The sequence below is a fragment of the Mastomys coucha genome, unplaced genomic scaffold (assembly GCF_008632895.1).
Source record: "Mastomys coucha isolate ucsf_1 unplaced genomic scaffold, UCSF_Mcou_1 pScaffold22, whole genome shotgun sequence".
NCBI lineage: Eukaryota > Metazoa > Chordata > Mammalia > Rodentia > Muridae > Mastomys > Mastomys coucha.
The window spans coordinates 82,956,055-82,982,434 of record NW_022196905.1 but is presented as its reverse complement, the minus strand read 5'-3'; the positions used below and the strand labels follow the sequence as shown (position 1 = coordinate 82,982,434).

General features: G+C 41.6%; 3 protein-coding genes across 5 annotated transcripts; all 3 read right to left on the bottom strand.

Moving 5' to 3' along the window:
* Positions 1 to 2,261: 2,261 nt before the first annotated feature.
* On the bottom strand, positions 2,262 to 9,114 carry LOC116070642 (C-X-C motif chemokine 3). Of its 3 annotated transcripts, XM_031342097.1 has the most exons (5): positions 9,093 to 9,114; positions 4,110 to 4,335; positions 3,900 to 4,023; positions 3,701 to 3,784; positions 2,262 to 2,936 (listed from the first exon to the last, which is right to left on the bottom strand). In XM_031342097.1, the coding sequence occupies exons 2-5, from the start codon at positions 4,186 to 4,188 to the stop codon at positions 2,921 to 2,923; spliced, it is 303 nt and encodes a 100-aa protein (XP_031197957.1). In that variant the 5' UTR covers positions 4,189 to 4,335; positions 9,093 to 9,114; the 3' UTR covers positions 2,262 to 2,920. The 3 variants fall into 3 exon arrangements, with proteins under 3 accessions (XP_031197957.1, XP_031197958.1, XP_031197960.1); XM_031342098.1 differs by lacking the exon at positions 9,093 to 9,114 and having other exon boundaries at positions 4,110 to 4,346; XM_031342100.1 differs by lacking the exon at positions 2,262 to 2,936 and having other exon boundaries at positions 3,697 to 3,784.
* A 7,483-nt stretch (positions 9,115 to 16,597) lies between these two features.
* On the bottom strand, positions 16,598 to 17,560 carry LOC116070641 (platelet factor 4). The gene is made up of 3 exons (XM_031342096.1): positions 17,326 to 17,560; positions 16,943 to 17,075; positions 16,598 to 16,810 (listed from the first exon to the last, which is right to left on the bottom strand). Exons 1-3 carry the CDS (start codon positions 17,420 to 17,422, stop codon positions 16,723 to 16,725), a joined length of 318 nt encoding a protein of 105 aa, XP_031197956.1. The 5' UTR covers positions 17,423 to 17,560; the 3' UTR covers positions 16,598 to 16,722.
* Positions 17,561 to 19,955: 2,395 nt separating this feature from the next.
* Positions 19,956 to 21,476, bottom strand: Ppbp (pro-platelet basic protein). Its single transcript, XM_031342095.1, has 3 exons — positions 21,282 to 21,476; positions 20,824 to 20,953; positions 19,956 to 20,696 (listed from the first exon to the last, which is right to left on the bottom strand). Exons 1-3 carry the CDS (start codon positions 21,400 to 21,402, stop codon positions 20,606 to 20,608), a joined length of 342 nt encoding a protein of 113 aa, XP_031197955.1. The 5' UTR covers positions 21,403 to 21,476; the 3' UTR covers positions 19,956 to 20,605.
* Positions 21,477 to 26,380: the final 4,904 nt, after the last annotated feature.

Genomic DNA, 26,380 nt, shown 5'->3' with positions numbered 1-26,380 from the left:
GGAGAGAAAAGCAGTAAAAGAGCACAATGGTGAGGTTGCCATGTGGACAACGAAACCTCTTCTTACACTGGGAAAACTTGTGAAATACTCCTCACAGCTGGCCCTTCATTTAAGTCATCTAAGAGTGAATTCAGTTAAATGGTCGAATGTCATTCAGCAAAACATCCACACTATAAGGCTAGAGAGAACGCACACCTCATCTGCTAACTGCCTGCTGCTCGTGAGAGTTGAAGGAAGCCTTTGGGGATCTTACATCACAGATTTTCCTCCTTGCAAGTTCATCAAACCATCTGCCATGTGTGCTTTTCTTTCCGATGATGACACCACTCCTCAGAAGACAAGCAGGAGGACAGGGGTCTTAAGTTGAAATGTTGGAGGTGGAGGACACATGGAGCGGAGCCTCAATGTTGATGACTAGACCAGCTCTTTTACGCTTTATGTGGGCAGAGAAGGGAATCATTTGTTTCCCTGGTTTGCCACACTGTGCTGTGGTGAGCTTTCACCTCTGCCATCCCTAGTGGCTCTTTGGTTACTTCTGGTAGTCTCAGGAGGGTTCCTCTGGAGCACTCCCAAGGACCAGGTAGTGTCACATACCCCACTCCCTTTCTCTGAAACCTTACTCAGGAGCCCCATCCATGTCGCCACTGGTGTTTCCGGTAGCTGGTCTCACGAAATGGTTCTGTTGCCTCATTTTCATTTCCTGCTACCTTCAACCAGTGACCAACACCTCATGTCCTGTGTCCCAATTCTTAATCAAGAAAGATGCCCAAGACTGTGATAAGATTGGCATTGATGCCAAAGTCAGCCTGATTCCTGGAACCTAGTTTTATCCAGTCTTTTGTCTTTCCTGTGTTCTTTGTTGACTACTACTGACAAGGACATAACAGTTTGAAAGACAAGATCCACTGTTGGTGGGTCTTAGGTATGAATTATGGCTTCATTGACGCTTTAGGCACCCTGTTTTTCTGTATCCAGTCACTTGGAGTCAGGGAGGGAGTGCTTGCCTTGTAGAGCTTCTAGACAGGTTCCTGTGCATTTATTTCTGTTTAGTTCATAGACAGAACTAAATTTTCTACCTTCTGGATTCATTTGTAACCAATAATCTTGAAGATGAAGAGATTATTACAACTTTCACCTCTTAGGTGTGAGTGTGTGGGGGCAGCCCACAGAGCTTGTTTCTTGCTTCTCACAGCCATATTCATTCGGATACTGGGAACAAGTTGAAAGATCTCAAATACTCAGGCTTCCCGTCCTTCCTCCTTGCCTCTACCCAAATCCAGGATTTCTTAATGAGTCCTAAGTCCCTAAACAGGAAACAAGCACACACTTCATAGGTACACACACAAACAGCTCTCATCCCCAGATTTGGAGTTGAGCTTTACATGAATGTCATGCTTTCTTTTTCACACATATTTGTCCTTGGAAACTATAGTGTAGCTCCCACCCTGAGCACTTTTGTACACAGGCTATTCCAAGGCTTGCTTTCAAGGGCTATGGAATGTCACAAAGAACGATGAGGCCAATACGGTCAAACCCAATGTGTATACCAGTAATTTTCATATTGATGTAAAGAGTTAGAACATTAAAATGGGTAGTAATGTCACACATAATAAGGTAGAAAATTGAACCCAAATGTAAGAGACGTATTCAGCCACTTACTTTTTCTACTTCGGGTGACACAAGTTGAGTTTCAAAGAAAAAAAGCCAAGTTGTCAAGTTCATTAAATTGCCAATGGTTGTTAGAAAAATTAGCAAAAGCAATGGTATTAGGCCCTTTAGTTGTCTGCAAGAGTGTGCATATTTAAAGGATCAAGGAACTTGTTTTTCATTTTATAATACATACATATGTGTATACACACACACACACACACACACACACACACACACATATATATATATATATATATATATATATATATATATATATATATATACATATATTTATCTATGGATGATTAGCCTGCATGTATGTCTGTGTACCATGTGAGTATCTGTTGCCCTTGGTGGCCAGAAGAGGGCATCAGATGCCCTGGAACTAGAGTGGAGAGGTGGGGAGTCTCTTGAGTCATTGCTGGAAAAAATACATTCTTGGGTGGGGAGCAAGAGCCGCCACCACGTGAACAGAGCCATGACTTAGACTGTGATTTATCTTTTAGCCAGTTGGATGTGTGAAGAAGCAGGAAGAACACTTGAGAAACACTGAGGTAAATCACTGGATTAACCATAAGCAACAACCCTCCAAGGAAATAGAACAAGCATTATTTTAAAATATTTTATTTTTAAATTATTTGTAAAAATACCAATAAATATTTAAACTTCTCCATTCTAAGACATAGAGGCATTAAATAGTCATTGCGCCTTATACAAACATCACTTAAAATGTCTAAGTATTACATAATACATTATAATTCTTAAAGCTTCAACACAAAGATGATCATGTAACACTGTCAAACTAGTTCAATAAATAACAACAGATAATCTTGCATAGTTACAAAACTAGATGTGCACATGCACTCTTCCTACACCAGCATGACCTTGTTTGTCTGTTTCCTGACTACCCCAGCTGCCACCAAAATGGTCAGCCAGGGAAAACTGCCTCAGAAATTGTAATAGAATTCCCTGACAGAATCTGAAAACCTTTAACCTTCAGAATAAGAATACAGATTGGTTAAACTTAGACTTGATATTAAATAAACATTAAATAAGATGGCATCTTGCTAGTAGATTCAATTATACTCTTAGTTATTTTACATATAAAATATTAACATAGAATTTGGGGAAAATAAATAGATCTGAACTCTCAGGAGTTGTTCAAAACAAGCAGGTGAAGGCACATCCAGACAGCATTGGGATGGATCATTTTTTCTCTTCTTTAGAAGGCAGGTCCTTCATCACCGGGAGGATTTCCTCCTTTCCTGGCTCAGCTGGACTTGCCACTGTCAGGAGAAAATAAGATGTCTTTATTAGGTCCACAGCATTCATCGTTCTCCTCGGTTTTCTGAGGACAGCCTGGCCTAAGTGACCTTGGCCTGTGATGGCTGTGCCTCAGAGCAAACACCTCAGGCTGCAGATGCCCTCCTACAGGACAGAGACAGAGTGGGGACCTGGGGTCTCAAAAAACTAAGGCTTTTGAAGCAGCTTGTCTGTCATACCAGGTCTCACTTACTTATGAAGTACTACTATTTTTTGTTTTTATTAAGTTTCAAGATAAGATTTCCTGAAAGACATAGATAATGGGTTTTGGTGGATATATATGTGTATATGTGTGTGAGTGTATGTGTGTGTATATATGTGTATGTGTGTGTATACACACACATACACACACACATTTACATACTGTCACTGTAAAATCTCTGCTTTTTCTTACTAAATATTAGAAATTAGAACCCTGTTTCCAAATACCACGGATCTGTTTTTAGAGCTAACTGGGATTAGGAGGCCAAGGTAGATGAGAATGTTTTTAAAAACAGCGCTACCTGCCTCTTATACAATGGAAATAGGCTCCAGGCAGGGATAAAAGATTATGGAAAAATCCTTCAGGCAACACACACAGTAGGCTAATTAATTATCAGAACGATTATTATAACTGTGAAGATAATAATCACTCTTGTAGTTTCGTTGCTTTCCCTGATAAGATTTTCGAGAGATAGAAGCAAGTACTCCGATGAGATTTACCACGTGAAAACAAAGCACCGCTCACCTCTTCAGTATCTTCTCGATGATTTTCTGAAGCCTGGGGCCTTGGGGGTTGAGGCAAACTTCTTGACCATCCTTGAGAGTGGCTCTGCAGAGAGAAGTGGGGATCATTATATGGCATGAAGTTCCGCTGGTGAGCATGGGGCCTCAGGAGGGTCTGGGCTATTCTGGCAATGGCAGAGGCTACCCAGGGAGACACTCACATGACTTCTGTCTGGGTGCAGTGGGGTCCCGGAGGTGTCACCTTCAAGCTCTGGATGGTGTCAAAATCAACCCTTGGTAGGGTCTTCAGGCATTGACAGCGCAGCTCACTGGCCACAACAGCCCCTGTAGGAGAAGACAGTGGGTCAGAGGGGCTGGGGCTGGTTGCGTCCACCTGAGGCTTCCCCGGGAACATCAGCCTCGGATCTCACCTGTAGCCTGGTGGTTGGTGGCCAGCAGCAGCAGCAGGACCAGAGCAGCACTGAGGAGCCGGCAGGTGGGAGGGGCCATGGCGCTGGGCTTGAGTGTGGCTAGAGTCTGGAGCGCGGGAGCTGGTGCGAAGTGCTGTGGGCTCCAAGGCCCTGCGAGCCCCTTTTATGCATGAGGGCTGGAAGAGCCAGAGCCCCAGGCTGGGGAAATTCCCGCTGCTCCAGGTCCCTGTGTCAGAAGAAAGATGGGGCCCCACCCCCGGGCTCGTGTGATGACTGTGTTGCTACTGACTCTCCCTCCTTTGCTGTTTGCCCACTGTGAGACCCTGAGATGAGTGCCCTCAAGTGCCCTCTTTCCTACTCCCCGTCCCATCCCCCAAGGACAGGGAGTGTGCCTGCCACCCCCCCCCCCCGGAGAGACCCCCCGCTGTGGTGCAGGGACTCCAAAGCTGCGGAGCAAGAGAGAAGGAAGAGCTGAGGTTGAAGGTAGAAATCCGCCACTGGGTGGCGAGAGGCCAATAGAGAAAAGTAATGAAGTGACAGTTGTGGGTGAAGGATTTACAGTTCAGAAAGAGCTGGGAGAACTGAGGCTTCCACCTAGTCCTCTTGGAAATACATCCTTTCTGCTCTGTCCTTAATTATTGTTTTCGGTGAGGTTTCAAAATTAGAATCTTAGTTAGACACCTAATGATTTGTTTGATTTGTTTTATTTTGACATTTTTATACACACACACACACACACACACACACACACACACACACTGATATCCTGCCTCCATGCCATAATTCCTTCCGTGAAAGAAAAAGAAAATCTAACAGAAAGGTGTGTTCTCTGGGTTTTCTTTCACTCCGATTTCTTTCTAGTATTCATTGACCCAAGCTATTAGTAACTGCCTTTAAGATGGAGAGGCATACCCTAGAGCAGAAGTTCGTATCAAGGCCATAATTTGGCATCTGAAATTCCTGATTGTGACTGCTGCTCAGAGGAGAACACCAACCAAACAGGAACCTTGTCGAGAGTGGGCTGGTATGCTGGAGAGTGCGCTAGACAGCAAGGCTAAGTAAGAAGGTGTGCGCTGTTAAGGCTAGCACGTGTACCCCAGTGCTTCTCGTCTCTCCTTTCCTTTCCCACCCATTCCCAGCGCTCTAGTTCTTCACAGGAAGCACACCCAAATGGGACCAGCTACCAATGGAGGTGGAAACGTGATGTTCTCAAGCTGTGGTAAATGTGGCAGACTTTAAAAAAAAAATGATTAAAGGATTGATTGGTTGGCTGGATGGCTGATCGATTGATTGGATGATTGAGGCAGGATCTCTGTTTGTACCCCAACCTGGCTTGAAACTTACTACGCAGTCTAGAATGACCTTGAACTTGTGGTAGAATTGCTGGACTACCCATTCAAGTGCTGGTATTACAGGCATGCAACATTCTATTTAACAATGTTGTAAAGTTCTAAATTGAAAGTTAATAAGAGGTTTACTAAAAAAGTAAAATAAATTATGTTTGGAGATTTCTAAAAGAAATGGTCATGTATACTCTACTGGAAGGTCCACTAAGATGGATTTGTGTGTGTGTGTGTATGTGTGTGTATGTGTGTATCTGTATGTGATGTGTTTGAGTATGTGTGTCTCATGTGTGATATATTTGTGTATGTGTGTCTGTGGTGTGTGTCTGTTTCTCAGTGTGTGTGTTTCTATGTCTGTGTGTGGTGTGTTTGTGTGCATGTGTGTCTGTGTATGTATGTCTGTGTGTCTGTGTATATGTGTGTCAGTCTGTATCTGTGTATCTCTGTGTGTGTTATGTGTCTATGTGTGTTTGTATGTCTGTGTTTGTGTGTGTCTTGGGGGTGATGTATTTGTGTGTGTGTCGATGTGTGTATTGTGTGTCTTTGTCTATGTGCATGTGTCTGTGTGTTTCTCTGGATGTGTATGTTGGTCTGTGTGTGTGTGTGTGTGTGTGTTTCTCTGTGTGTGTGCATGTGTGTCTTGTGTGTGGTGTGTTTTCATGTCTGTGTGTCTTACGTGCTTGAGTGTATGTCTGTGTGTCTCCGTGTGTGTGTTTGTGTATGCATGTGTGTGTGTATGTGGTGAGAGAGAGATATCATTGAATTATTTTGTCATCACACTTTCGGTTTGTCTATAAAATAAAATTTTGAGTAAATAATTATCTTATTTACTTGGAAAAATGTACAAACATTAATTTGGGGGAGGGGTCAGACAGGGCTTCTTGATGTAATAGCCCTGGCTGTCCTGGAACTCACTCTGTAGAGCAGGCTAGCCTCAAATTTACAGAGATCCGCCTACCTCTGCTTCTCAAGAGCCAGATTAAAGGTATGCACTACCACTGCCTGGCTCAAAATCAATAATCTTTTTATTAATCAATTTAGTTCTTTGGCTACATAAGACATGTAAAGATGCATTCTGATTGGTCTCTTTCCTAGCCCTCTCTTCTCTCCATCTTATCCATATTATTCCCCCCTCCTTAACCAACCCCTGTTCCGGATGGCATTCAATAGGACCCTGTGAGAATAACTAGAGTGATTAACAGGGGAATGAAGGGGAGGTGTGCAGGTGTGAATGTATGACCGGCTGATGAACAACAGGCACAGTGAGCTGCAGTTCCTCTTTACAGCACCATGAATTTTCTAAGGGAGAGTGGAAAATTTCCCCAAAAATATGGAAGTAGTTCTTTGAAACTTGAAAGGTATGGCACATTATTTTCTAATTGTAGTTGTAACATGTGCTTATTTTTACAAAGCTTATAAAGTCAGAAAAAATACTCTGCCTTTCTGACTTTATAAGCTTTGTAAAAATAAGCACACATTACAACTATAATTAAAAAATAATGTACTATACCTTTCAAATTTCAGAGTATTTTTCCAATATCTTTTTTTTTTTTTTTTTTTTTTTTTTTTTTTTTTTTTTTTTTTTTTTTTTCGAGACAGGGTTTCTCTGTATAGCCCTGGCTGTCCTGGAACTCACTCTGGAGACCAGGCTGGCCTCGAACTCAGAAATCCGCCTGCCTCTGCCTCCCAAGTGCTGGGATTAAAGGCGTGCGCCACCACAGCCCGGCCCAATATTTCTTAACACTCCCCTCATATTTCCATTTAATTTACATAATTATATTTACTCCTTGAAAAATTCTGGGATCACTGCACTCCATTTTTAGCTAAGGAAACTAAGACATAAGGAGGTCAAACACTTTAAGATTACGCACCTTATATCATAAAGACAAAGCATTAGACTCAAGTTCCTTTGACTCTTATGCTCATTTTAGTTTGAGTTTTTAAAATTTTTTCATGTTTTCCATTATACTATATCTTGAATATCTATAACTATCCTATCCATCTCTCTCTCTCTCTCTCTCTCTCTCTCTCTCTCTATCTATCTATCTATCTATCTCTTTCTCTCTCTCTCTCTATATATATATGCATATATATGTATATATGTAATTTTTCTAGTCTCCCTATATATTCTATATTTATTTCTAGTCATATTTGTTTAATACTATATGCTCATGGTGCATTAATTAGAAAAGTTTATAAAATACAGGTTAAAAATCTATACTTGAAGTGTATTGTCTGAAAGGACAGTGAGGGACAGTGTGGTGGCACCTGTAATCCCAGCACTCTGGAAGCTGATGTGGAACACAAGCTTAAGGATCAGTCCCAGCTACACCATGTGTTCCAGGCTGGCTTTGGACACATAGCAAGATGATGTCTAAACAACAAGGACAATAACTAAATAGCACATTTGTTGCCTCAAAACAGGAGTCCACAGGAATGAGAGTCATTGTTCAGTGATGAGTGACTGGTCACCTTGCCTTTCTGTCCCACTACCCAGAAAGGCATGTCACCTTAGGCTCGATTGCCATTTTCACAAGGCAGCTCTAGAATCATTGTTCAGTGATGAGTGACTGGTCACCTTGCCTTTCTGTCCCACTACCCAGAAAGTCATGTCACCTTAGGCTCGATTGCCATTTTCACAAGGCAGCTCTAGAATTTTCAGGTCTTTTTATATTTTTATTTGATTCTTTTCAAATTTCATATCATGCAACATAACCCCTCCATAACTGCCTCTGCCTTTGCAATCTCCCCCTAAAGGAAATAAAAGAAAACAAAGGAAAACAACAACAACAACAACAACAACAAAATCTCACCACCACAGAAGCTGTGGTATATCAAGGTGTGTCACACACGATACACTTTATACTCATTTATCCAAATAGTTTCACTTGTAAGTGTTCACTGCAATGAGTCATTGATCTGGTCAGAGGCCTTGACTCCTGCATCCCTATCAATATTAGATCATCACTGAGATATCCTCTTGGACATCCTGCTGTTGCCTTCTGTCATGGAGGTCCTGAAGTTTTATTTAGTTCAACAAGACCAGCCCCTCAGTACCCTCCAGCAGTTCATAGATGGGGTAGATGCTGAGGTGGGCTAACTCAAAGCCCTAGATCTGGGCCTGGTTTGTAGCTGAGACCTGTTCAGCAACTCTTCAACACCCATGCCACCAGGTCCAGCTCTCCAGAACTTCTCCAGCTCTCCCACCTTCCACAGTCCAGGAGGGGGCAGGGCCACCTCCTCTGTGCTCACACCACCGCATGCTATTTCTTTTTAGCCTGATTTAATTTATAAGTATGCTCTATCATTGAAAATGGATTTTAAAATTTATTTTCTATATTTATATTTAAATATAGACTTTTTTCTCATGTAATATATTCTGACTATAGTTTCCCTCTATCTAGTCCCACCTACTTTCCCTCTCATCTGGATCTACTTCTTTTCTGTAGCAGGCGTCTAAGAGATAATCATTAAATATAATATAATATACTAACTAAGATAAAACAAAAACTAAGACATTGGAATTGGGAAAAGGTAAACAGAAGGAAAATAACCCAAGAGAAAACACAGCAAACAGAGTCCCACTCATTCCCAAACTCAGGAGTGTGATAAGGACATGTAACTGAAAGCCATAACTTACACCCAAATGACTAGGACAGACTTGTGCAGGCCCTGTGTATGCTGCCTCCCTCTTCATGAGTTCACATGAGCTTTGCTTATGTTGTTTCCTTGTTGTTCCCTGTCCTCGCTGGATCGTATGCTCTCTCTCCTTCATCTTCTGCAGGGTTCTATGAGCCATGAGGTGAGGGATTTGTTAGAGTCGTCCTTGTTTAGGGTATGTGTGCCAAGGTCTCTCATTCTCTACGTAATTCAGTCTGGCTGTGGGTCTCTGTATTTGTTGCCCTCTGCTGCAGGAGGAAGCTTCTCTGCTGATGGCTGAACACAACACTGAGCTGCTGCAAGTAGAGCAGCATGTCCTTAAGCGACATCTTTACTACAGTTGTGTGTGTGTGTGTGCTCACGTGCGTGCGTGTAACAGTAGTATCTGCTTTTACTGCATCTCCCTGAGCCACCTAGTCTCAGGTTCTTGGTGACCCAAGCAGTGTCAGGTATGGGCTCCATCTCTTGGAGTAGGCCTTAAGTCAAATCAGATGTTAGTTGGCTACTCCCACACGCTTTTGTCACTACTGCACTAGCATATCTTGCAGGTAAGACAATTAATTGTCAGTCAGCAGGTTTGATACTTTAACTTTGTGTATGAAACAAACATGAATAGTTCTTGAAAATTTCCAGCCTTTGATAAATTAATAACTGTAACAGCTTACAGGATTCTGGAAAACATGAAGCATGCTGTTTCTGTTACTGAGCTAGTTGCCACACACACATACACACACACACACACACATACACACATACACACATACACACACACACACACACACACACAAACACAAACACACACAGAGTCATGTTAGTAAATATTTATACCTACCCCAAGGCACACAGGGTTTATTTCATGTTCTTCTAAGCACTTTACAAATGCTGGCATATTCAGTCGTAAAAACAACACTCTAAAGAAAATACCATTCTTTTTATGGCGTTTTAAATAAGAAACTAAAGCCAAGAGGTTAGGTTACTTCACTAACAACGAAGTCATTGAGCCTGGAAATCAAACCCAAAGACAAAAGCTCTGTGATAAACAATTCATAATTTCAGGAGAATGGTAATTTTAAAACTCGGTTAATACAGTCTTAGTGTTGTAAAAGGAAGCACAGCAAATAGCTGTGCATTTCATAGCTGGGTTTCAGTGAGTGCATAACTAACTTTTCTCCTACAGCAATGACGCAGCTTGTTATATTCTCTCAAGGTACCCAGGTCTATTAGAGTAATAACTTTTTGTAGAGAAGCTTGGAAGCATACACCTTCACGAGCTAGTGAAGTGTGCCCTCCTCAGTAAGGTGCCCTGTACTCACCAGTATGACCTCTTGAGAAGGACATGCATGGTCTTCTAAAAGTTATAGCTGAATCTAATCTCTGTCTGTCTGTCTGTCTGTCTGTCTGTCTGTCTGTCTCTGTGTCTGTCTGTCTCTGTCTGTGTGTGTCTGTTTCCCCACTGTGTGTGTGTGTGTGTGTGTGTGTGTGTGTTTCTCTCAGTCTGACTCTGTTTCAGTCTCTCCTTTTCTCTGTTTCTCTCTCTCTCTCTCTCTCTCTCTCTCTCTCTCTCTCTCTCTCTCTCTCCAGATACAATCAGAATAATATTAAAAACTGAGTAATGTCCTTCAAAACTGTTAAAATCATAAAAAACTAAGGAAAATCTGAGAAACTCTGAAGATGTTACAAGTTATTGCAATATAGTACCTTGGATCATTTCCTGGTATAGGAAAAAGACACTAAACACAGAACAGAAGAAGTCCAAGTAAAGTCTAGAGTTCTGCTAAAAACTGTGTGTGACATTGTTTCTTTAATCTGACCACAGTAGTATCCATAATAACATTCAACATGCACAGGAAAGGTTCATAGATACTATATTGCTTTGCAACTTTTATAAATTTAAAATTGTAAGCTCCTAAACCAACTTACAACAGCACCCAAATGAAATTAACAGGCCAGAATGCTCTACCAGCTAGCTTTCAAAAAAGGAAATCAGGCCGGGCAGTGGTGGTGCATGCCTTTAGTCCCAGCACTTGGGAGGCAGAGGCAGGCGGATTTCTGAGTTCAAGGGCAGCCTGGTCTACAGAGTGAGTTCCAGGACAGCCAGAGCTACACAGAGAAACCCTGTCTCGAAAAAAAAAAAAAAAGAAGAAGAAGAAAGGAAATCGGATTTTTTGTTGTTGTTGCTGAGTAGATACTTACTCAAATGTAAAAATCCAAAATCTCTTTTGCCTTAGTGAGGACACTTCACCATGTTTCACAGGATTAAACAGTGTGCTTTTGGCATTAATCATACTGTCTGGATCTCTTATGCACTTCTTGTAACTGAAGGAAAACGAGAAGAAAATTTGCTGTGATGTTCTTCAAACCCAGATCAATGCTGACGTAAAAGCAAGTTCTCGGTAGACAGAGTCTGGTTCATCAGCAGAAACTGCCAGAAGAGTGAAGCATGCTGGGAACAGGCCAACACTTGGAGATTAATATGAGTGGACTCGAGGGAATAACTGAATCAAAATCACTCAGTTTTGTAAATGAAGAAGAAACAAAAAAAGTTGGTGTTGACATCATTATTTTCTCATTACCATGACACGTGAGTCAATGAACTCTCCACAGATCAAAATTGCAACATTTTAAACACAGAAGTGAAGCAGTCTAATGCAATAAGCAAATTCACCCTCTTATTTAAACATGTGCTTCTCAAGGCATGTACTTAGCAAGAATCGAATACCAGTCTGTTATGCAGCCTCTAAACCCATATGAACCCTAACCCTGACCTTTGTCTCCTAACCTGGGATGGGTGCTCACTCCATAGATAAGATCATGCCTGCCATTATGGGAGAAAAAGAAGAAGTAGAGAAGTGCCCAAGTTACAACAGAAAAGAAATGAGAAAATTTCTCCTGGGAGATATTACAGAAGAGATTTCCCTTGGAAATAAAAACAGTATCATGACTGATATTACATAAATAAACTAAGGAATTTGAAATCTGAATATGTAAACCTCAAATGAAACTCGCATGCATAACATGAAGGTCTAATTCTTAACCAGAAAAAGTATGAATCACTATGAAAACTGGATTTTTTTTACCTGTATCTTTACAGCATTATTTTTATGTTTATTATCTTCTAACTTCTGATCAGAAATATCTTTGAGGGCATTTTGTTTCTAAACCCTGAGGGGTGGGGGATGAGAGGAGCTTTTGAATGAATGCTATTGAGATAAAATGGAAAGGAATAAACAAGACAGTGGGAGGTGCTTTAGTGGAGGCACACCTCAGGCTAGTTTTGAAACTTGGTCTAACTGATACTGATTTTAAAGGAGTGAACCATTGCTTATTTGCCACTGAATTAGCTCCTAGATAGACATTTCTGAATAGTTAAGGCCACTATGGACATTTAAGATTCAATTACACATGGTGGAAAGTACCCAGGAAGTCGAGAAAGCGTGGCTGGTTTTGTTTTATGGAGGTATGTTTAGTAGAGCAAGCAAATGTCTGCCTTCTGAGTGCAAGTTACCATCCTGGCATGTGCTTGGAGGATGTGGCTGGGCAAATGGGTGAATGCTGAATGAGTGGTAGAGTTCTTAGTAACCAATGTGACTTGAACGGACGCACCAAACAAACCAGGGCGGTGCGGGGTCGGGGTGTGTGTGGAGGGAGGCAGGCGGGAGGGGAGGGGAAGGGTGTGTTCCATGCTATGAGTAACTTAGTGCACCCTCAGAACATAACAAGGTTAGCAGTTGAAGACTGTCATTATGTTCCATTGGCTGGCTGGCTGTAGTGTGTTTTGTCTCCAGCTCTCAACTGTGCCGTTACTGTCCCTCTCCTACTAGTTATTAGTTAATGAGTATTTACTTAGTAGTGCTACTCTGTCAGTCGTTCATCTGAATCAAAAATGAAGAGGAGGGTGGGGAAGAGACCAGATGCCCATGGACTGATTTAAAGTGGAAATGGATTACGATGCAGCTATTCTGAGTGTAAAGGAATTCACACACAACCTCACTCCTCATTTCTTAATAACCCCTATAGTTCTCTCCAGAATTCCTGGAGAAGGAAGACTGATTTTTGACCGCAGCCGAGAGAGTTGATTGTTCTAACCCTGCCTGAAGACTGTGCTGCCTTCCGGTCGCATTCTTTTACCACAGATGCTGCAAAACAACACGTATATTGATAGATTAATCCCCATGTCACATTGCCTCAGAGAGGAAGTTTGTTCTAGTGTTGTTTGAACATGTCTCTTCACCCTCTTTCTATACCGGAAACTTAATCCCCAGGGCAACGCTGCCCAGAGGGCGGGGCTTGGGAGCTGATGACACTGTGAGGCCTGCGTCTCATGAGTGGATCGGTGCTGTTACCGTGTTAACTCACAAGGTGGGTTCCTTGGGAAGGATAAGGTCAGAGTGTTCTCTGTCTCTTTGGGGGAGGGGATCTTTTTCTTCCTCCTTCTCCTCTTCTCCCTCCTCCTCCTTTATTATCTTCTCCGTCTTTTTCCTTGCAGAATGCTATAAGGCTGCAGAAGACCCTCAGCAGATGCAGCCTCTCAGTCTTGGAACCAGAAACCTCCAGAATCAGAAGCCAAATACATTTCAGTCATTTTAAATTATGATTCTATAGTATTTTGTTACAGTAGCATAAAATGACCCGAACTTATTACACTGTTTGTTCCCCCTTCCCCCTCAGAACCCCCACTGCCCCCCCCCCTTGCTCTTTACTAGAAAGGTGGTTTACCTCACTGTCACTGGGCATCGTGTGTGTTTTATAAAATGGTAAAAAAATGAAAATTATGGTTTTGTTATTTGAATATTTCTGGTGTTAACAAGAGTGAAAAATACCACCAGTGTCTATCATGCTAGACATCCCCCCCGCCCCCGTCCCCAGGCCAAGGAATTATCTGTTGCACCAGGTTTCTGTTGAAATTTCAGGCTTAAAATTTTTGCCCTTCTTGTCTAATTTTTTTTCTATCTCTAATGAACACAAGAGTACTATAGATGCATATCGTTAAAACCAACTCACCCCTCAATGCATTGCGGAGGAAGTTGTTTTCAACCACAAAAGCCTTATAAGGGGGAACGAAAGTGAAGATCACAAAAATAGAGATCTGTGGACAGCAACACACACTTGTGCGGTTTTGTTTTGTTGATAAGGTCCGTGGCTGTGGAGTGAGGGCTGGGTTTGTGGATGTTTTCTGTTGATTGTCCCCAACTGCCACTTAGAATGCAAGGCTGGAAGAAGAGGAAGTTCAAGGGTAATTTAGCTCTATCACTCCATAAAAGTTCAAAGGCAGGCTACTGCTGCTGCTGCTGCTGCTGCTGCTGCTGCTGCTGCTGCTGCTGCTGCTGCTGCTGCATACTGTGACGTTTCCCTGGTAGCAAAATCCTCTTCCAAGGCCCTTGCTCATAAAGGGAGCTGCTCGAGAGTGCTCTCAGGGGAATGAAGTGAGGGTTTATGAGACCCCAATACCCCAGCACCACAGCCCTATTTGACGCTGTAAAAATGGTTTGGTCGCTTTGACACACGGAGTCTGTCTGCTAAGGACGTCAGAGGTAGAAAGTAGAAAGGAAAATGAACAGACAATGCCATTTCATCTCTCTTAAAATTCACTTGATTTGAAGACCCTTTAGTGTGACCATAACAGTTTCTTCCCACTGCTCTACCAAATGCCTCATCTCTCTAACTCGAATGGTGCTTTGAGAACAACATTGAGAGCAATAAAATTGAGCCTGACTCATTTTCGAGCCCCTACTGTGAGGAACCACAGCAAGTGATTTTGTACATATCACCTGTTGGCATCGGAAGCTGTTTACAGTCAGTCTCCAAATCCATCCACAACTTCACCCCTAGGCGACAAGGACCCTCTTGTGTCTGTTGTCATGGCAACCGCCACACATTCCAGCATGGGCCTCATCTGTGCACCGTGGTATGCATGATTACTTCATGGCTCGAATAAAAGGCAGAAACCCCAAACCCTTGCCCCTGTTTTCCTTCTTCTTCTCTTCCCCACTTCCCCCCAGTATATCTCTTCTAGTGGGACTAGTATATCACACCTGGGTTGCCTGGTGTGATCGGTCCAGATATGAGCCACTTTCTAATACAACACCACCCAATGACCCATTTCATAGATGGGGACACTAAGGCACAAAGGCAAAGTGACTGGTAAAGCTGTAGGTGCCATGCTGAGGAACTTTGGTTTTGAACATCTTGTGGGGATAAGTACCATGCTTGCATCTGTGTTTGAAGAAGATAATTAGGCAACCATCCTTAAAAGTGCCATTGAAAGCAAAAATCGCCAAAAACTAATTGTGTGATCACTAATTATGTTCCCTACTTTTCCCCCTAGGTACCTGTGCACCTTGGAAGCATCTACACACTAGGACTGTTTTCATGTATTCGTCATTCTAGAGCTATCGCTGTCCCCAAAGGACTCCATTGCACATGCTCTATTTTCTCTGCGGAGTTTAAGCAAACCAACAAACAGCTCACGGCACTCATGTTAGGTTGTGTCCATTCATGAGCTAGTATCTACATCTGCTTGTGTCAATTAGAGTATGCCTACCTGCCCATAAAGCTAACTTGAACAGTAATCTCACCCCTAAGATTTCTACAACTTATGAATGTTATTTCACACGACAAAAAGGCTTCACAGACGTATGAAGGTGATAGAGCTAAAATGTTTATTCTAGATTATTCAGTAGGGTTCTAAGAATCCGCAACGGTTTTTATGAGACCAGAAGAAGGGGGGAGTAAGTGCTATCTAACCAGTATACACATATCACAGCGTCTCCCTCTTTCCTCGATGTGTGGTATTTGTCTTCCGAAGTGTGAGTGTAAAGCCAGCTGGTCCCACGCCTGCTTCCTGTGGCTGCCTAGCACACCCTGTTATGAGGGGATGTTGAAGAAAACTGAATTACAAGTAAGGTTCTTCTGAGCCCAGGAATCCTGCAGGAAGTCTAGCTAAGACATCTACATGCTTGGAGCAACAGTGAGATGTATATTAACAGGTCCTAAGGGGACTCACCTTGCCAGGGGAAGATCCCCTACAGGCGAGAGTATGAGAACAAGAGCTATTTTTAATATTTCATTTTTGAAACATAAACATTCTTCAAGAACTCATTAAAAAAAGATATTTTCATGTGACTTTTTAAAAGTACCAACATACTAGCATTCTAATCTTTTATGATTTTTATTTTTATGATAATCTTAAGAAAATTGAATCAAAGTTTGATTTAGGTACTTAATTTCAAAGGCAACGTACTATGTTAAGTCCCGTTAATGTTTTTTGGCAAAGCTAATTATAACACAAAACTAAAGTGTAATTGTAAGACAATGTAATTAAGTAAATATGCAAATATTCATCCTTACAACTTGTAATGCCAAGCAAATTCAGCTCTTAGACCAAACCTCCCTTCAAGATATTTTTGCTTAAAGTTTTGGAGATATTTTCTTACTCGTGACACAATTTTTGGCTTCATTACAAAAGTAGCTTGACTTTATGACAACTTGGTTCAATGCTTTTATTTAAATTTCAGAGGATAATATAAACACCGGAAGATGGCAGCTACATTAAAAGTGGACAAGACTCCAGGAATCCCACATAACACATTGCACGTTTAGGCAGCTGGTACCTAACTCGCCAGGATTTTCTTGATTACTTTCTTATATAGGGGTGCTTGCCGGTCCAGGCAAATTTTCCTCCCATTCTTCAGGGTGGCTCTGTCGGAGGGGAAAGAGGAGAAAGGGAAGGAATTACTTTTCAGACCTTTGGTTGGAAGAGGGGAAGAGACTGGAAGAAATGGGCAGTGGAGGAGAGGACAGGCCTTGGGGATGTGGGCAGGACTGACTCACATGAGCTGGGGAACCTCACAATGGCGACCTGCCTTGATCACTTCCAGGCTGGTAACGTGCTTAGGATGGATCCCAGAGGAGGTGGTCTTCACACACATGCAGGTAAGATCTCCATTGCTTTCTTCAGGACTAGCTGAGGATAAATAGGGAGAGAAAGTGGGGAGTAGAAGAGATAGTGGTGACACTATCATTGGCCAGTAGTACCTCTGGACCTTTTCCACACACTTGGCTAGAGCATCACCTTCCCCTCACAGGGCAGGCGGGTGGTGCAGTGCAGTTGGCAAGCCCATACAGTATGACTGATGTCATCAGAGTTCACCTCCCCGCTCCTGAAGGCTCCCGAACTGTCTTCCTGCCCCTAGGATCCCTTCACCCAATCTCACCACTGGTGACAGCAACAATGACTGGCAGAAACAACAGGCCCAGAAGCAGCAGCTCAGGGCTGGGCCGAAGGGCTCGAAACACCGCAGTGATGCTCATGTCAAGAGGGTGCCACTAGATCCAAGGATGACTACCTCGGGGAAACTGAGGTCTGGAGCTCTAAGTGCAGGCCAGCTGCTCCTGGGACTTCTCAGGCACTTTTTATCTTCACTACCAGCCCAGTCCGGAAACCCGGGATACAGAATGAGGAAGTGCACTACAGAAGCAATGACACTTGTGGAACAGTAATTGGGATCTGGCCAGCCAAGATTAAAACAAAACAGAGCAGGGAAAAAAAAAAAAAAAAGCTGAGGCCAGCTGTCTTGACTAGCAGCTGGCAGCAGGATCCACATCTCCAATGTGAATTTGTATGAACAATTACATAGTTAGAAACAGTAGGACTTGGAATTTTGCAAAAGGTATGCTGTATGGGGCAGAGAACTTTCTGCGATCCCCATCCCCTTTGCAGAACATAACCCTTCAGTACCGATTTGTTGTCTTCCCGACTTCCAGTTGCATTACTCCAAACAGATGGTCACTCTTCCTGTGCATTGCGGTGAAGTGGGCTTCTGTGTGGTTGGAAATTTATTTTCTGCCACTAAAAAGATTAAAGTAAATGTCTAGGCAATGACTTTTGACTTTCATCCTCATCGGGACGCTTTCCTGAGCCTCTTGGATGAAATTCTGGAGGCCCTTCTAACTGCTGTGCAATCTCCTGCAGGAAGCAGGGTCTGCTGTCCTCATGCCTCTTTAGAAAAATCACGGAATGCGTTCCTTTGATATAATCTTTGAGCCTAGCTATTTCTCTACTCAACTCTACCCTGGAGAAGACTAGATAAGAGAGTTTTCTGGGACAGTTAGCAATCTCTGTATTAATTTATGCCATGTATGGTTATAATTATGTACCCCTTTATCTGCCCCTCATGTGCAGCGATATAGTCAAGCATAATTCCATGGGACATTCATTTCTGAATACTCAGCATAGACTACAATGGCTACTGCAAAACATGCCATAATTCCTATGTGTTTAGGGAACTGAAATTCAGGGCCTTGGCTGGGTCAGCAAAAAAAGAAAAAAAAGAGAGAAAGTGGATAAAAGGATTTGAGCCTGGACAGCAAGGAAACTCTTGTGTACAGCCTCAGCATTGTAGAGTAAAGGAATTCAGGCAGTGATGTCAGGCAAGGCAGCCTTTCTTTACATTTAAAGAAAAGAAGCCAGTTTAGGTACACAGCAGTAAGAGATACTTTCCCCTCAAGAAGAAGAGCTCAGTGCAAACAGTGCCAATGTAAGGGCCAGTCTTGATAGCTTTCATAGAGAGACGACCTCAGAGAGGCACAGCTGTTTTTAACAACTGGTGCAAAGCTAATAAAACTGGCTCCAGCCTCCATTTACTGCTTCATCACATGTTTATGGCCATTTATGTAGCTATGCTGAATTAGGTGTTCATTTTACAGACAAAATATCTGCAAGCCTTAGCCTCTGGTGCTGAAGAGACAGAAAAGGAAACTCTCCACCATGCTGAGTTTGAGTGAACTACATGCTTAGCATGTAAGTGGTGTGCCCAAAGTCCATGTCCAAGTTGGAGGATGTGAAAGGATCTCTTGCTCCAAGACCACTGTGCAGTAGGGAGCTCTGAATCAAGTAGTACACATGTGCCTATGACTGATATGATATGTAGTAGTGTCTTCTTAGGGGAGGAAGGATCAGCAAAAGAGTCAGTCTCCAGGGCTTCAAGAGCGGGGTTTTAAATATGCACTCTGCTCATTTATTTTAAGGCTTATTTAATCTAAGCCAGATTTCTTTGGACTCCATTGGGAGATGAACCTAGGGCCTCCTACATCCTGGGCAAGTACTCTGTCACTGAGCTACACTTCTAACCCAAGACCAGTCTCATGATTTCTTAAACTTCAGGTTTCCTCCCTTTCTGCAATATGGGAAGGGCTAGTGGTTCTGCTAATGGTCAGTTCCTAACGATTATATGTGAATCATAGTGACATACAGTATTTAAGACATTTTTAATTAAGTCCTTTACTTTCTCTTAGCAACTCTATTAAAAAGCTAGAGATCATTCCCATTTTAGAGATGAAGAAACTAAGCCACAGAGCAGGTCAGCAACCTGACCAGACTGAAATGGCTACTAGGCAGGGTTACTATGGCTCTGAGGAATATGCCTAGCATCTTTCAATTCTTGATTGTGTAGGACATTCAAAATGGCACAACTTAGTGACTTTACCTGGCCATATTGAGAAAGAGAAAACAAAGCAAAACAAAAATAGAGGCCTAGGAATGTGGCAGAAAACTTGCTTAGCATACATGATGCCCCAGAGTTCAAAGTTCAGTCTAACAGAGAGGGAGGGAAGGAGGGAGAGAGAGAGAGAGAGAGAGAGAGAGAGAGAGAGAGAGAGAGAGAGAGAGAGAGAGAGCTGATAAAGGAAAACATTTAACAGGAGATCAGGCCTATTATATTTCTTTGTTGCAGACAGTAGTGGAGTTTTAAAAACAGTTTGTGTTAAAGCCGTTTTCACCTCATACTTTCATTGCTACTGCTGTTAAACATATTCACTATAAAGTAAATGACCACTTCTTGCAGAATTCACTTTCTATGACTTTATTGTGTTCAGTTTCAAGGTTAAAACACATGTTGCAAAGCATTGCAGAGGTTGCTTGGAAACAAAGCATTCTAGGGATAAGACACTAGAAAAATATGGTCATGACCAGAGCAAAAATGCTCTGTGTGGCTCCAGGTGATTTCTATTACAGTTGACCAATATACATGTATATAACAATGCTCAATGAAAACAATGCAGCCATGGATTTGAAAGATACCAAGGAAAGGTATATAGAAAGGTTTGGAGGGAGAAAAAAGAAGGGAGGAGTGATATAATTATAATCTCAAAACTAAAGAAATAACTTTTAGAAATACAGAATGAAAACTTGACATAGTACATTCAGAAAGAAAAGCTCAAAGAAAGAAATGCAGAACACACAATGCAATGTTTGGCCAAGAATTGCAGAAATATACAATAAATTTCAGGTTACAACTTGGCTTGCTCATTTTCATCATTGTTTGTTTGCTGTGAAATTCTTTAACACATCTTCCCAGAATGTAATGTGATTTCTGAGACAGGATGAGAGAATGTCCCAAAGTCAAAGTAGAGAATAAGTCTACAAAGTCCAGCGTTCAAACCCTTCACCCCTCCTGTGCAGTAAGATGCCTTGGCACAGGCGAAGGAAGCAGCTGGTCAATAACCTTCCAATACTTTCATGACAATTTTCTTGATGGCAGGGGCAGTTGGGTCCAAGCATATTTTCTCTCCAGTCTTCATTGTGGCTCTGAAAAAAAGAGAAAGTGGTTGTCTCTGTACAACAGCCTCTCTGTCAGAACAGATCCATGAGGAGGGAGGAAAGAGTGGAGAGGGTTTCATAATGACAATAGCAGAACATAGAGTGGGGGACTTACATCACTTCCACTTTGGCACAGTGAACTCCTGGCCTGAACACATTCACAAAGGAGATAGAATTGAGTGGGATTCCAGAAGCCGTATTCGTACATCTGCAGCGCAGTTCAAGATATGGATCCATGTCATTAGCTACATGGGAGCACAAGACTTACTTAGTGACCATACGTTATTTTCCTCCCTTTTCTAACTTGTAAATTGAAGGCAATTGTTCCTCTTTCCCACAGACACTGTGAATATGATCTGTAAACTTTGAATGGCAAGGCTAGCTTATTGTCTTTCACATACAAAATGCCCATAAGTATGTCTTAGAATTATTAGTCATTACATCCTCCAAACCCAGAAGCACTGATACAATCTGTGCATATCCCCAAGTCCCACCATCAGCACCACAAGCCTCCTGAATACAGGATGAAGGGAAGCAGCCTTCCGTACTCATCTTTCCCTGAATTTCTCTTACGTTTTCCAACTGCAAAAGGAGTCAGAGCAGCGAGGATCAGGCCCAGCAGCAGCAAGACCTGCAGGTTATGAAGTGGGCTAACCCTGGTGCAGGAGGATGTAGGTCTGAGTCTGAAGCCCATAGTGAAGAATGGCAAGCTAGAACTGTTTCCAGAGCCAGGAGACTCAAAGGGAGGATGAGCTGCTGTCCAGAATACTGCTGCTATGTGGCTTTATACGCCTTCAGACCTCTTTTTATTCTGCCAAAGAGGTGGGGAAGGGGAAGTGAGTATATGTGGTCTACAACCATAAAAGGATGATCAAGCTGGGTCCAAGCCACATCAACCACACAGAATTAAAAAACCCTACAAGTTGTGCATCAGTTCATTCACATTCCTGCTGTTGCTCTCAAGGTCTGACTCTTAAGATGCATAAGCCCTGACTTAGAGGTAAGACCTAGGCCAGAACACTGTAAGCATTCTCTCTGTGTGAGCAAGTAGTCATGGGCCACACCTTTTCTACAACGCAGTTTGGGGGCTTAGTAGAGTCCATGCATTCTTTCAGTCACAAGCATGTGGTCTTGGAGGAGGAGCTTCTCTACTCTCACCAAATGACAAAGAGAGTCCCCGTGTTGGTTTTTGGTGGGTATCAGAAATTGTAAGGCATGTGGGGTGAAAAATATTGAGGCACTTAATATAAAGGATTCACTTTCGGTGTGAGTTTATGGGCTTCTCTCCATCTTCCAAGTAAATTACCTTTTTCAATTTCATCCAAGTAGTAGAAATAAGAATTTCTTTACATAAGAAATTACTTGTTTCTACTGTATTAGTGTACATGAATATCAAGACCAACACATTTGTTGTCTCTTTTATTTTTAATGAAATAGTCATATACTCTAGTAATATGAAAATTAAATATGTCCTTTCCCCTTCATAGTTACTCCACCCTACTGCTTCTCAATGGTAACCATCTGTGGTTACCATTGCCAAAAAAGAAATTTGGCATTTCTATTCTAGATGCATATATATATATATATATATATATATATATATATATATACACATATATATATATTTATAGAGACACACATTAAATATATATGCACAGAAAGATTGTTCTGTACAGAAGCATGATTCTATAGGAGTCATTGATTTACTCATCTTCTATAACTCAGAGTGAAATAGAAAGAATTTTTAACATTATTCACAAACTTTAGTTTTCTGGCCACCACAAACAACTCTCCACATTTTTGACAGTATTTATGGGCTTCACTGTACATTTTCCTCCATGTTTAACACTAGTTAAACTTCTTTTCCATGTTAGACTATTAAGATTCCTCTAATTCTTTGAGGGGAACTGTATAAAGTACCTTCTTAGGTGTAAGGACCTTAGTGTAGACCAAGCTGGCTTCAAGCTCACAGTGTTTCTCAACCTGTGGGTTTTGACCTTTTGAGGGTCAACCAACCCATTCACAGGGTTGCACATCAGATATCCTGCACAGTATATACTTACATTGTAATCATAAAAGTTATGAAGTTGCAATGAAAATAATTTTATGGTTGAGGGTCACCACAACATGAGGAACTGAGTTAAAGGGTCATAACACTAGGACGGTTGAGAACCACTGCTCTATAGCCTAGAATACTCCTCCTCCTCCCCCTCCTCCTCCCCTCCTCTTCCTCCTCTCCCTTTTTCTTCTGTCTCCCAAGTGCTAAGACTGAAGACATGCCCCATGGTGACCTGCTTTAAGCCAATCAATAAATGCATCTTGACACAAAAAAGACATTGTCAGCAAGGTTCAGAAGGAGGTATCAACAAATTAATTTTCATGTAACATTTACAAGCTTTATTAAACAGCCTTGAGATAAAACATTTATTTGGTAGTTTCTGTTTACTCAAAAATATTAAATAACTATTATGTACCAGACATTATAAAATTCTTATGTGACTTATTCACTTAACTTTCTTCCTCAAGAAAGGACTAAAATACTTGGCAAGGCATTGGGGTTTAATAATACTCTGTGTTCGCTAGTGCCACTACCACTGTTCATTGCTCCGTCTATTATTTGTATAAACTTCCTCTGTTTCCATGGTATATAAAATATAAAAACCAATGTTGATTCATTGTAAAAATGTGTAAAAAGTATGTTATAACAGCTATTTGGTTAAAAGCATCTGGTTTGTATAAAATTTTAATTTTTATACATAAAAGAAAATGAAGAGAAAGCAGAGTCTCTTAGATTTAAAATAACTTTATAGACTTTTTTAATTAATCTTTCATTGGCACCCTCATTTTCTTAAATGTGTAGTAAGTTATTTTATCTATTTTCCCCTTAAGCCACCTTATAAATAGCAATCACTCCGGAAACAAGCTAAGTTTCTATGACTCAAAATAAAACCTATCTGCTGGCTATTTTTTTTAATGGCTACTGGAAGATTATTTACTCATTAAAATAAGGACACATTAGCTCTGCTCAACACAGCGTTCCAGACAGTACTCTTTCAAATAGCTCTTCTAGGTACTGAGGAAATGAGCAATCATCCGAAGATCAGGTACGAGAGCAATGGGCTCAGCGGTTGCTAAGGTCAGTAAAGTTATCCATTTGTTAAAATTCCCTAGCACACTGAGAAAGGAGGCAGCAAAAGATTTTCTGTGCCATCTGGAAGCAGACATTTTCTGCCTACTGCTGAGTTCATGGAAACCATGCAGTTCTCAACAGCATTGACACTCACATTATCTGAGCATTCTCCTTTCTGCCCAGAAGGAAGTTCAGAGGAGGAGTGGGTGTGTAGGAGGGAGTATCATCCCAGACACTGTGACCCAGGAGCACTGCTACGTCTGCATTTGTTGAGCACCAAATGCACGGACATGACTCACGTTCACCGTGTGGTCATTGTTTGAGCACACTGTAACCTAAGGCTGCTTCAGAACCTGCGAAGCCAGGAGCACTAACTCTATGTCAACTCTAATTTTAATTTAATGGCTTAGAATAATTCTTCGTCTTTTGAAGGTTTGTTTTTTATTATTGAATTTGAGGTTTGGGTGTTGTCCTCTCCCCTACTTTCTCTTTAGTAGGGGTGGGTCTAGTTAACCAGCCACAAACATCACTAAAAACTCAAAATGGCTGTCTCTAACTGCCTGGCTGGTGCTGGCTGCTGAGACCTACCTCTCTAACATGATCCTCTCTTTGTTTTTCCCTTCCCCTCTCTCTACTCCATGCCACTGGCCTCTCAAGAAAAACATAGTTTTGTGCTGACAAAATTGTTCTGTGGGTAAAAACACTTGCCTCAAAGTCAGGTAACCTACATTTGGTCCCTAGAACCCATTTGACAGGAGATACCAACTTTCCCAAGTTGTCCTCTGACCTCCATGTTTGTGGGACATGTGTGCCTCTTCACAGAATGAATAAATGTCATATTTTTTTTTTTAAAAAAATTAAACCATTGCTTCCTGATAAAACACTGTATTTTCTTTCTTTTTTCTTTTCTTTTTCTTTTTTTTTTTTTTTTGGTTTTTCGAGACAGGGTTTCTCTGTGTAGCCCTGGCTGTCCTGGAACTCACTCTGTAGACCGGGCTGACCTCGAATTCAGAAATCTGCCTGCCTCTGCCTCCCAAGTGCTGGGATTAAAGGTGTGTACCACCACTGCCTGGCTAAACACTGTATTTTCTATAAAAAGATGTGAAGAGGCTGGACACTTAACTTCATCATAAGCATCCCCAAGCCACAAGGATCCTGGACAATGTCTGGTCTGCTGTGTAATGACATTTAATTGGCAAATGGTTTAGGCAGAACAATTGGTCATACATTTGATAGCTGCTACATAACTGACAAAAAAAAAATGTGTCGATAGAGAATATAGATTTTTCTCAAGTCCTTTGACATATATTTAGAAATAAGTCCTTAAAGTACTAAAATCATTCAAGTATAGTCACAATATGCATGCATCTATAAACTATATGTGGATCGTAATGTCCAGATCTTGGTTTTCTCACTGCGAACTGAATTTAGACATAGGACTGCAGCCACACTTTCAAGACAGACCCCAGTACTTGCTCGTAAGACAGGTGTCAAAGCAGCGTGCAGGTGATGGATGACTATGTAAATTGTTAAGGCTGCATACCTAGCAATATTCAGAAGTAGATTTGAAAGGCACTGTCCCTGGCTGTGTACTATACCCAAGCTACAAAGGGGAGTAGCCAGATGCTTTAGAGAAGAAAACCAATTCATTCTTTTCATCCAGCTGAGAAGTAGATCAGGGCAAGCGTTGCAACACATCTGAGAAACAAGTCCATGAGGATGTGTTTCCCTAGTGGGTATGCCCTGGCAGATGCTATAAGTTTACGCAACAAGATGCTGATATTAATATTTACAGAAACAAAATCTTAGACTTAACCCATATGTCTCTTTTTGTCATTATTTCTGTCTTCCCATTGGAGGTATGAACAGCTCCTCTCAGGACACTAGTATTAATTCCACTGACTAAGAATAAATCGAGTGTTCCCCCACACCCAAAATCAGACACACAGTGCACATTCTGCTTCTCTTCCTTGCCTTAGTCAGAGAGGTATCTAGAATTCCCCAAGTGCTCCTTCTGTGTGGCAAAGTTCTCATTCCGTGACACCCAGGAAGGATTTTCAAGCTACGTGTGAGAGAGTTTACCCACAAAAATTCTTTTCCTCATTCAACCATTTAAAACAAAGATAGAAATACAAAACCACTAGTCATATTTTACCATGAATCTGTCATACTTTCAGGAATTAAACGTGTCACACCCAAAGGCAAGCAGAAAGTCTGGCATACTGAACGAAGGACAGTACAAAGTAAAAATTGCCTGAGCCAAGGCAGGTACACAGAGTTAACCAACCACATATTTAAGGCCTAGTGATCTCCTGTGTATGGTAGAGTTTCAGAGAGTTAAGGGAAGGAAAAAGGACTTAGAGGTTATTGTGAAGCATCAAGGAGACAGAAATATATAAGGTATCCTTAAAAAATGAATATTAGATTAATATCTCCCAGAGGTTTCCAAGTGGAAGGATCAAGTGGCAATATGGTGCTGTCTAGACTGCACCTTGGTAATATGGTGGAATCAGCTGTCTATACCGAAGCTGCTGTCTAGACT